The sequence below is a fragment of the Cornus florida genome, unplaced genomic scaffold (assembly GCF_030987335.1).
Source record: "Cornus florida cultivar Cherokee Brave unplaced genomic scaffold, ASM3098733v1 CherokeeBrave_3.0.0_Hap2_Chr01, whole genome shotgun sequence".
Taxonomy (NCBI): Eukaryota; Viridiplantae; Streptophyta; class Magnoliopsida; order Cornales; family Cornaceae; genus Cornus; species Cornus florida.
Window position 1 is genome coordinate 99,725,002 of NW_026775571.1, and position 12,197 is coordinate 99,737,198.

At 32.0% G+C, this 12,197-nt stretch overlaps 2 protein-coding genes across 2 annotated transcripts; one reads left to right on the forward strand and one right to left on the reverse strand.

Annotated features, from left to right (window-relative positions):
• Positions 1 to 5,792: 5,792 nt before the first annotated feature.
• LOC132278721 (non-specific lipid-transfer protein-like) lies at positions 5,793 to 6,143 on the reverse strand. Its single transcript, XM_059780588.1, has one exon. It carries the CDS (start codon positions 6,141 to 6,143, stop codon positions 5,793 to 5,795), a length of 351 nt encoding a protein of 116 aa, XP_059636571.1.
• A 116-nt stretch (positions 6,144 to 6,259) lies between these two features.
• On the forward strand, positions 6,260 to 12,133 carry LOC132278729 (RPM1-interacting protein 4-like). The gene is made up of 4 exons (XM_059780599.1): positions 6,260 to 6,280; positions 10,559 to 11,053; positions 11,592 to 11,713; positions 12,073 to 12,133. Exons 1-4 carry the CDS (start codon positions 6,260 to 6,262, stop codon positions 12,131 to 12,133), a joined length of 699 nt encoding a protein of 232 aa, XP_059636582.1.
• The last annotated feature ends 64 nt before the right edge of the window (positions 12,134 to 12,197 follow it).

The following is a 12,197-nucleotide window of genomic DNA, read 5'->3' on the forward strand; positions in this document are numbered from 1 at the left end:
ATATATATATATATTGTAAAATGAAGTGTGTGTTTGTGTGTGTGAGAGAGAGATATATGTTACTTTGTGCAATCTGTGTTGAAGTCAAAGGGTACAGAGAGAGTGATGTTGCAAAGCTGAGGAAGTTGCTTAGCTTTGTCAGGGTTAACCCCAACAGCTGGTGCAACTTTTTTGAAGCACTCACACACTGCTTTCCGATCATCTCTGTTAGTAACCAACTGATTCAGAGACTGAGCACTCTGGCAACATGGAACCGAGATAGGAAAAAAAACCCACCAAGTAACCCTGGCATGGCAACAGCTTCGATACAGCGTCTTGGCACGTGATGCCATTAACCACGGGGCTTGTAGCCATAGCCAAAACCACCAAGCCCAATACAAACAATGAGGAACTCATCATCTTCTTCTCCATATCTCTATCACTTCAATATATTAGAACAATAATAGTGTGTATATATGTTTACTTAGCTAGAAATGCTTCTTTGGGATGAAGTTGGTGATAGTGTGGACACTGTATTTATAGTGCAATGGCAAGTGGGAATGATGGGTGGTAAATCTTCTACCGGGAGCATGTTAAGGAAAGGAAATAAATATGGGTAAGAGAGGACGTACTACCATTCATGGTCAAGGAAATTTACTGTGTGTTCACTTGATTTGCGTTCTGTTTCCATTTGGAGTAACGCTATAAAAATAAAAAATTAGAAAAAGAAAGAGAAAAAAAAAAAGAATAAGAAGAAGTTCCCTCAGTCTTTTCCCAAACGGTCACAAGTTCTCCATATTTAAAAATAAGAATAATGATTTTAAAGGGATACACTCTTATTCACCACTAAGAGCTCCAGAGTAACTCCAAACGGTTGAGTTCTCCCTATTTAAAAATAAGAATAATGATTTTAAAGGATACTCTTAGTCACCACTAAGAATTCTCCCAATTTAGTAATTAGATTAAAAGATACATTAAATAATTTATTTCACATATCTTTAAAAATAAATAAAAATCTATTTCAATGATTAAGTATAAATAGCTCACTATTCTTCTAATAAGAGGGTCCTCATAAAAGAATTATCTAAATTAAAAAAAAAAATACAATTAAAATATTTATGTCAATTATTGATGATATTAATCAATAATAAAAACGGAGCGTTACGTTATACAAATCGAATTGCATAAAAGAACATTTTTTTATTTTCTGGTAAATACTATTCACCCCCTCCAAATGCCCAATATGGTGGTCGGACCAGTGATGCGATGCTAAAAAGACATATCTGATACGATGGTTGGAGAGTGGTATATGCATACTAATTTTTATTTTTTAACGGGTATATGCGCACTAATTGCATATCAGAAAAGTAATGGTGACAGTTTAATTCTAAATGTGGGGAGGTCTCAAATTTAATGGAAAGGTGCAAATAAGGATTAATCATCACTTCATATTACTATTTAAATTGAAGTAATTTTGTTTACATTTTTCACCCTCATTTAAAGCAAAGCAAATAGTTGGGCTGGTTTAGGACTTTGAAGGGCAATATTAAGAATGGACTTAATTAGGGCTGGTTTTTTATATATATATAATAACTTCACAGATAGCTAAAAATTGCAACTGTTTTGATCCTTTACCATAAATGTAATCTCACCAATATAGTTGTGTTGTAGAGTTTTTGAACACAATTATATATGTATTTAACACTTTTATATCTATCTATTTCAGCCAAATTTAATGTGTTGAAAAACAAAACATTAAATTTTAACATATACTTCTACCTATTTGTTTCTTGATAATATTGTTTAATATCATGATTTGTTTTAATTACCTTTTCTAAAAAAAATAAATAAATAAATAAAATAAAATCCCAAGCATGAAACACATAATCACAAAAAGCTGATAGCAACCTCAATTTCCCAAACCAAAGAAAATTATCAAAATAGAAAAGAAATACACAAGTCCATGAACTAATGAACGCCAATCTTTCTTTGGAAAACTCACTTGGTTTTCAGTGATCGTGTTATCGACTTACAACAAAATCAAATAAAAAACTCTTAAACAAAATATACAGAGTTTTTAGCAAATATTTGAGGGTGAGAGGATTACTGAGCTTGAACAAATTCAATAGTTATAATATGAGAGAGAGAGTCATTGATGGGTTTGGTTTTACCTATGAGAAGAGGCCCAGAGAGTACGAAATTTTGAGTGTGTGAAAAGCAGTGGCAAAGTCAGGATTTCAATTCAGGAGGGATGAAGTATAAAAAACACATTTATTTCCCCTTCAAATCATGGGTCAAAGAAGAAGAAAAAAAAATCATTTTAAAATAATATAATAATCAATTAGTAGTATAACAAAAATAAATAATTGACCAATTTTAACTTACAAAATTATTCGGTAATATTTTAGTTCAATACAACAGGTCTTTGCATGAAATTACAGTCATTGACTACATAAAATTTAAGCTTAGTGAAAAAACAAAGTTACAACATACTACAAGTGCAAAATCTAAGGAAAAAATAAAAATAAAAATAAAAATAAATAAATAAATTTTGCCCCATATATATAGATGGTGGAGCCAGGTCATGGGGGCATGTGCCTCCTCTGCGCCTTAATTGGCTCTGCCCACAAGAGTGAGTTTGAACACTTAAACTTTGTGGGTATGAATTTATATATAGAGTTTTTAGCAATTAGTATTTTGTAGGATATTATTATGATGTTTACAAAACTATAGGTGTGAAATGAAAGTTAAAAAAATTCAATGTGTGCGATGGCCCGAGAGAGCCCAGGGTGCGTAAGTCTGTCCTCGGCTACTTCCTTCGGGAGAATTATACTTACAGTCTCTTTAGTTATGATTTATTTTACTTACTAGGCACGGAGGGCAATGGATGCTGAAATTTTTTCTTATTGTATTTTTGACCTCTAAATTTATTCTTTTTGCATTAATATTCATAAAATTATGAAGTTACCCTCACTAAAATTATGAAAATGCTCCACTGAAATTATGAAAAAACCCCTCTATATAAATTCGCCCCCTCATATAAATTCCGAGATCCGCCGTCCTGATACTTACCTCACCTGTGTTTTAAATAATTATAATTCTCTTTATTCTAGTTACATGTATAACAAACTGACTCCTACTATTATTTTCACTATGGTTCAAAGAAAGTCAATGTTGCCCTTTAAATTTATGTAAAAACACTTTTGTCCAATACTTATTGTGTAAAACGACAATAATACCCCTAACTAAAAAAAAATAGAGTAACGAAAATGCGATGGTAGGATATATATATATATTTTTGCTCAAGAATCATTAAACCAAAGTGCCTTCGTAGAAATTTAAAGGACATATTTGTCAAAGAAGTTGAAAAACATGTCACATCAATATTGACCATCTCTTACTATAATTAGTGAAAGTAACGGCAGAAGACCATTTGATTCGCATGTATATATAACTAGAATGAAATTAATTATAACTATCCAAAATACAGGGAATTAGTGTAATAAATCTTAACTAAAGGAGTGATAAGTATAATTTACCTTTACTTGATGTTTTTTACAACTTGATTTAAGTAGATGTTATTTTCTTGATTTTCTTCTTTAATTTCTCTAACAAACTTGTACGCATAGTTGATTTATATATAGATGAAAACACCCATATCAAAAATTCCATTGTTAGTTTTCTCCGTGCCTGGTCTAAAACAACACCTTGATAGTTGTTTCCACTCATCAATGGACTTTAAATCGTTAGGAAAACTGATGAGACCAAATTTGATTACCTACTTTCAAATTTCAATTGACAGGATCTGACAAAATAATTTTAGATGATCTATCAAAAATTTAGATGACATTTATCATGCTTTTTATGCTTTTTTCTTTCTTTTATTTATAACAAAGAGCTACATTTTCAAGCTTTTAAAAAAATTTTAATCGAAACTACTTTTGCATAATCATATAAGAAAATGATATTTTAGGTGACTTTGGAAACTAGTTAAAGTTTCAATGGACTGAGTCATTTAGTTTAACAAAAAAAAAAAAAAAAAGAAAGAAATTATTAAAAGATATGTAATATTTTAAGAGAGAGAGAGACTTTTATTAAAATAATTGGTTACAATTAAGTTGATTAGTCATTTTTATCATTTTCTATTAGAATTTTTTTTTTTTCAAATGGTGAGAATTTTAGATTCATTGATGGTTGCTATGTTAAAATATTAAATGACATGGGAGATTGGTGATTTATTTTTTTTCAAAGTTGGTATTCACACACTCCTTTCAAGGAATTGTTTACACTTAGTACGCATTGATCTTAAGACTAAATACTTTATGAAGTACCGGGACTCAAGTCTTTTCCAACTAGGCCAACCTTAGCATTGAGACTGGTGAATTTGGATTAAGCGTGGCAACGAATAGATCAAGTGCAGCTTGTTGTATATTAACACATTCTTTATGCTATGATAGAGATGGTTATGGTTCATTTTATCAATTGTATTACAGTTATAGCGATTATGTAAGTTAAGGTATTTTAACAAATTCTTATTGTTGCTTCTTGTAAGTTTGAAAATTAAGGACAATATTTATAGAAAATATGCAACGGTAGTGATCTCTTGCTCATTTGTTACTCCTGATCATGAAAATTATCCACCAAACATGATGACAGTTATATATGAATTTTTTTTTTTTTTTTTTAGGTAACTATCTTGTTAGATTCGAATCATATCTAACAATCTATCATGTTTGTCGTGAATAAATTACATGCTCATTGGCGAGCAAATTACCCTAACACGCCTTATTAGTCAAGAAGTTGCGTAGCAAAGTCCTTTAGTAGGTGGGTAAAAGGTACGGGTCTTAAATTGAGAGAGAGATTATTGTAGGAATATTGATAAAGATTGTCCCCTGGTTTAATATTGCAAAGAATATTTTTGAAATATTTTTCGAAAAGTAAGGACTCCTGAATCACACAAATTAAATTTTAAGGGACCTGGTGCACAAAAATTACAATAAAGGGGTTTTTTTTTTTTTTTTTTTTTTTTTTTTTTTAACACTTAAGCCAATATTCCTTGTTGCAAACATCGAGGATTTTCAAAATATATATGCCACCATACGATTATAAGAGGCTAGAGCTCTTGTAGAGGGTGACCGGAATGTTGAATTAATAGTGATGGCTAACAGTCACTAATAAGGTATCCATCCATTAATTAGTGACAATGTATTGGGCTGCAGTTTCCATTTTATATTGCATTGTATGGGCCTAACTCAACCCAAATCCCTTAGTCCTGTGTGGTTTCCTCAACTCTTTTTGCTTTGGGTCCTTGTGCCTTGTTCGGCTGGTTTAGCCCTTTACAGCCTTTTCGTACATATTACTGTACTTCTTATTAATAAAAATTGCTTGAAATTCCATGGAAAAAAAAAAAAAAAAAATCCAAAATATAACATAAGATCGAATAATAGAAATCCCAGATAATTTGATTGGGGAACAAAATTCTTCATTAGATTCAGTAATTTTGTTCATACAATTAAGTAGATCGCCAAGGAAAAATGAAAGAAGCTATTGTCTGTATTTGCCAACTTGGCATGATCGATATATATATTATATAGTAATATATAATTATGCTATCTCAGGCCAACAATTTTATTCTACAAAGGAAACCTTTCTCCCCCAGAATTTCCAACGACCAATCAAACCCTGCATGTCACAAAATTGAGAGGGAGAGAAAAAGTCAATTTGAGTCATATATATATATATATATATATATATATATATATATATATTGTAAAATGAAGTGTGTGTTTGTGTGTGAGAGAGAGAGATATAAGTTACTTTGTGCAATCTGTGTTGAAGTCAATGGGTACAGAGAGAGTGATGTTGCAAAGCTGAGGAAGCTGCTTAGCTTTGTCAGGGTTAACCCCAACAGCTGGTGCAACTTTTTTGAAGCACTCACACACTGCTTTTCGATCATCTCTGTTAGTAACCAACTGATTCAGAGACTGAGCACTCTGGCAACATGGAACCGAGATGGGAAAAAAACCCACCAAGTAACCCTGACATGGCAACAGCTTCGATACGGCGTCTTGGCACGTGATGCCATTAACCACAGGGCTTGTAGCCATAGCCAAAACCATCAAGCCCAATACAAACAATGAGGAACTCATCATCTTCTTCTCCATATCTCTCTCTCACTTGATCAATATATATTACAACTATATATATATATATATGTTTTGCTAGAAATGCTTCTCTGGTATGAAGTTGATGGCAGTGTGCACACACTATTTATGGTACAATGGCTGGGGGAGCAGGGGTGGTAAATCTTCTACTAAGTGCGTGTTAAGGAAAGGAAATAAAAACGGATAAGAGGATTTGATTGTCTAATCACATTTATTGGTTGTGCGTTACTTTTTTGACTAAGGTGTGCCCCACCATTGACTCCAACTGAGGATGTTTTCAATTTTTTTTTTTTTTTTTTTTTTTTTTTTTTTTTTTTTTGGGCAATTGTGAATTTGAAAACATATTTATTGCACGGGAAAAGTCTGGAAAATTATTTAGTGCCAATGGGCTTCTTTAAACAACCCCTATCCAAATTAGTGTGGAAAATTGTTGTGTGGCAAGAGATCCGTATATTATTTATTTTTATTTATTTATTTATTGATAAGATATTTGCACGGTTTGTTTTTAGGAATTCAAACTCTCATCACTTTTTTTGAAAGGTAGAAGTGATATCATTAGACTGCACAACTGGCAAATGCCTATATTATTGCAGTATATTTTTAATTGGTAAATAATCCACACTCTCCAACTACCACTCGTGCTAGTTATGTTTGTTGATCGAATATGCATATTAATTGCATATAATATAAATGGAGGCAATTAAAAGGAGATTTGGAGGGATAATTTATTCCTCCCAACCTCTCATTTGTTTTTCTTCTAAAATTAGGAAGATTTGAAAAAAGAAAAAAAAAAAAAAAAAAAAAAAGTTATATTTTGGTGACCAAAATTAAACATAATTGCTATATAGTGACCTTAAAGTCAAGAAAAGGTGAATAGTGACCAATCTTGAAACTTATTTAATATTAACTGACCATTTAAGAATAATTTGGTCAAAAACACTTAAAAGTTTAATAAACATTTTAAAAATAAATTTTAAATGACAAAATTGCCTTCCAATATAAATAATAAGTCATTAAATTCATCCTCCTTCTACTCTCTCTCTCTCTCTCTCTCTAATCCAACGTTTTCTTTTTTTCCTTTTTAGTCTATAATTTACCAATTTAAAAAATTAAAATTTCTTTATCAACATTATCTTTTTTTCACCCTTTATCTATTTTTCAAGGCTCTCAACCATCTAATATTTTCCTTTTTAGTTTACAATTTACCAATTTAAAAAATTAAAATTTCTTTATCAACATTATCTCTTTTCCATCCTTTATTTATTTTTCAAGACTTTCCAGCATGAATGCTTTACAATGGCAAATCATACTTTTGAAACACCCTTTAACAGTTAATAAAATTATGAAATTAATCAACAATAATCATTATTTCTTGAACTATAACTAAGTAGTATCAAAATTTTCTAAAAATTACAATCTTATATCTGAAGGAAAATCTCTCAGACAAATCAACTCGTAAAGTATAATAACTATACTTTGAAAATAATGAATAAGAAGAAAATTTACAATTTTCTCGTCATGTCTCTTAGAATCTTGAAGAAAATGATATATATTATCCATCATCAGTTCTCTCCCATCTTGATCTTCTCTTTAGAGACTCACCCTAATAATCGTCTTTTTGTTAGTCAATTTAAGTAAGTATTTATTTAGGTTAATGTAGAGGGTAAATTTGTTTACTTATATAATAATATATTATAAGAAGGCTATTTAGGTAATAAACCATCAAATGGTCACTTAATATCAATTAAGTTTCAAAATTAGTCACTATTCACCTTTTCTTGACTTTAAAGTCACTATATAACAATTATATTTAATTTTGGTCACCAAAATATAATTTTTCCAAAAAAAAATTATAACAATTTAAGTAACATTTTAATGAAGAAAATTTTAAACATATATGAGTCTCACGTTTACACTCAGAAACCATAGTAAATTAATTAAAGTAATTTTTTTTCTTGTCTCTACTTTACATTTTTTAAACAAGAATAATATATTCTTTTTCTTCTTTTTTTTTTCCTTTAAACATGTACAAGTGAGTCTTTCATTTCTTTTTTACTATCCTAACTAATATTATCATTTATTTATTTTTTTCCTCTTATTTATCCATGAAATAGTGTACCTCAGATTCTAACCAGTAATCATAAGTCCACCCAAATACATAGAGTACTGATATGCATAGTAAAAGCTTTAATCGAATGGCAGGATTCAATAAACAAACAAATTCTAACTCATATCATCCAATGGACGGTAAGTTTTCACTATGCTAATCATTTTTTAAATTACACTAGTATAGCGTGATATATTTGCGTAGACTATTGAATAAATATTTGTCTTCGTTTCTTTTAACCATGAATTGGTCAATATATGTTGAATTTTTTCCTTTAGTGAATGATTACAGGAAGATCTTGTCACACCTCATATTCAAATAAAAAAATAATCTAGCATATATGAATTGAGTATTACTATCATTTAATGCCTTAATTTTTGAGTCAGATCAGTAGCATTTGCCTATTACGATACGACAAAAACGTTAAACGACCAATTCGTAGCAATCATAGTGGGATATACTCCGATCATCCGGGACAAAAACAAAGAGACCCTTCGTCTTGCTCCGACTTCTGTTGTTATGTGTGTTTAGCTTTCAAACTTTGTTACCATCGAATTTTTGTCCGTATCAATCCTCCAAGAACCTTGGAATCTCCGGCGGCCAAATGCACTTCAAAATGTTCCAAACCCAGCATTGCTCGTCTCTGTTATCTTTCTTCTTTATCCGGGGTATTCAAGGGTTTGATTTAGATATCAAAAACAACCACTACAATCCACCTACACACTAATGGCTGCAGTAAGTGTTCTTCTTCTTACTTCATCTGATTTGATGTTCTATGGAATTGGGTTTTCCTTTCTAGTGTTTCATTTGATGTAATTTGATTTTTAATATGGCTTTTCTTAGAGGTATATATATTTTGCTTTATATTTTGGGGCATTTCATTTTTGGGTTCTTTTAGGGTTTATTTTTGGAGCAGTGAGATTGTTTAGCTGACTCATATTGCTTTTTTGGATTTCTGGTCTATAGCACTTATTTGGTCTGTTCAGATTAGTGTTTATAATGTTTGATGAACACATTTCTTCACTTGTGTGTGTATATTTTGTTATGTGTATGTACATGTCTAATGTGTTCATGTAATAGATAATATTTCATTTAGCACAATAGTACAATGCAGCCCAAGTTTCAAGAGGAAGTCATAATAAACTTGAACGCCCTGAGTTTGACTCTCACAGGGCGCAAAAAACTTCGAGGTTTAAATGATATGTGCAGTTTGCGAGCTGGACCTACCAAACCCTACCACTTGCATGCCAATTGATCCATATATTGTAACTGCATCTATGAATTTAGTAAAAATGTTTTTACTGATTATGGGGTGCACTTGGGTTATTTAGATAAGGTTTGATTTGTAAAGTTCGATAAATTTGCTACCTTTTGTTAGGATTTTGTGTCATTTTGTTATACCTTGATGCGAATTGCAAGTCCATGACATGTGAGTTCGTGACTTTTCTTGAACATGAGCAACACCTTTCCTTGAACTTTGCAAGGCGCCAAAAGCTTTCTTCTAACATAACATTCAAATTATGTGCGTCTTTGTGATAGTCGTGGTATCACGCATTTATCACATGCTTCTTGATATCAATTTTATGGGTCATTGTCTGGTGCGACGGTAAAAACTTGCATCATCCCAGCACCCTCGAATAATAGGGGCCACAATGATTTTTGACCCTTTTTTTCCTTTATGTCAATTTCGTTTTTCGGAATTTTATGGAAGCTTTTTGTTATTTCAGAATTGATCACTTGATCTTCTTAGTGTCTTTATATTCCCTAGATTTTATTTTTATATTTCCCTAGATTTTATTTTTATATTTCCCAAGTTCTTCGTTTAAAAGAGAGATTTTAGCACACTACATTACATGTGACATTGAATAGATAATTTTCATTTTTCAAATAAATACCGGTTAAAATTTGTATTCCCAAATAAAATTCAATACCACCATCAACTATATTGTATAAAAAAAGAGTAGCAAATGCAATCATGAAAGCAGAGAATAGCTCCATTAATGGTAATTTCTACATAAAAAGTAACCACTTGGCTCAGAGAAGGGGAGTTCTATTTTCTGTGTTAGCCATCAGAATGAACTAGTCCTCAACTTGTTCAATTTCTCACTTAAATTCTATGTTGAATGATTTTGAGATTCAAATTTGTAAATCCCTCCATCGTCAAAGTATCAATACATTGGTGTTACATGAATAAAGCGCCAAACACTTAATTTACTGTCGCCGAAAGATTTGGATAATGACATGTTTTGACGATGGCATGCACGATGAATATAGTGAATCACCATTGATTTAGACGACTTTGTTCCAGCAACGTTCCCATGTTCCGAAGTTTGGCAATTGGGACAGTGACAATGTACCTTACACGGTCTATTTTGAGAATGCGCGCAAAGAGAAAACCACTGGTGTGAGAATGAATCCAAATGATCCCAAGGAGAATCCAGAGGCCTTCATGTTTCGAGAAGAGGGAAGCAAAAGTAATGGCGTTTCTCGTGCAGCTCAAGTTCCACTCCAAAGTGGTTCTGATAAGTTGACTTCAGCAGAAAAGCGCCGCGTAGAGGGACACAAGAAGCAAAGTGGTCATTGGAGAAACACTTCTGATCAACTAAAGACTGGGAGCCGTAAGAGCATGACTTCAGAATCCGGAAGCGATAAAAGCAATTCGGATCATTCACTCCTGCATCAAAACCACCGTGCTATGAGACCTGACCGGAAGAAGAGTGTAATCGAGGCTCATGGTAGCATTGTTCCATCACCACTTGGACCTGATAGACTGAGAAGTGGAATGAATCCTCCCGTCGAAAATGTAAGTTAAATTCTTTACTGGTATGACTTGCTCTGTTGATTTTTACCAATCTCAATCTTTTTTCTTTATGAAGAAGCTATTTTTCCAAATCCAAAGATGCCTTCTTATGTAGCGTTGAGAAATTTGTAGTCTAAGATGCTAAGATGGCTCAAGATAAAATTAGGAAATGAACTTGATTAATTCATATAGAAACCACTAGTCGACCTACATGTTTTTTGGTCACACATTCTTTTACAAGTCCTACCAGAATTGTTTTTGAGTGACCAAATTTCATACATTAAGGTAAAAAAGGAAGTTTGAATTGTGATGCATATGAATGTGGAGACTGTTAGATTATTATATTTCAATATTAATTAAATGTAAGTAATATACAAATAGTCGAATCAGTAAATGTTTGAGGACAGTTTGTGTATAGAATTGGGCATTCCTGCACTTCTTGTATATGGAACTTCCCCTTAGTCGCACAATTTCCGCGTAAATTCATCTTTGCAGCTATGATTTGTACTGTCTGATATCATAAATTCTATTCGGATGGCAGACTCGGAGATCAGCAGCGGTGCCCAAATTTGGGGCATGGGATGAAAGTGATCCTAAATCAGGAGAAGGTTTTACATTCATTTTCAACAAAGTAAAAGAGGAGAAACAAATTGCAGCTGCCAAGTTTCCCACCTCGCCCCCACAACCCGTTAATCATTCTAATAATCAGAAGAAAAATACCAAATCTAAGGTATGAATTTGTGGAGCTTTTGCCACATTATTTGACCTCCATGATTTACACTACCATGTATACTTTTTTTTTTTTCCCCCTTTTTTGCTTTTGGACATCACAATCATGACATTAAACTGAATATGCTAAATGCTCGGTGCTTCTTTAAGCAAGTGAAGATGATTTGAGAACTTATATACAACCATTTCCAGCTTGTTCTAGTGATATATCTTTTTTCAAATATATATATTGCTTTCATTTATATGCTATGTTTTTTCCATTTATTATAAGTGTTCTTTCTACTAATTTGCAGAGATGTTGCGGCCTGCTCTAAAGTGGAAGCGACTGATTCTTGTGGCTCTGCTTTGGCTTGAGGTTGAAAATTTATGTGCTGCATTCAGTGCTTTCTCTCTGTGTAACAAACAATCTCCTATTAAG

Excerpts from the sequence above, each read along its gene's own strand:
- LOC132278729 (XM_059780599.1), top strand. The coding sequence starts at position 6,260 with ATGGCTGGGGGAGCAGGGGTG. Across the intron at positions 6,281-10,558 it reads TGGCTGGGGGAGCAGGGGTG|CAACGTTCCCATGTTCCGAA; the intron begins GTAAATCTTCTA and ends ACTTTGTTCCAG. Across the intron at positions 11,714-12,072 it reads AAACAAATTGCAGCTGCCAA|AGATGTTGCGGCCTGCTCTA; the intron begins GTTTCCCACCTC and ends ACTAATTTGCAG.
- LOC132278721 (XM_059780588.1), bottom strand. The coding sequence starts at position 6,143 with ATGGAGAAGAAGATGATGAGTTCCTCATTGTTTGTATTGGGCTTGATG.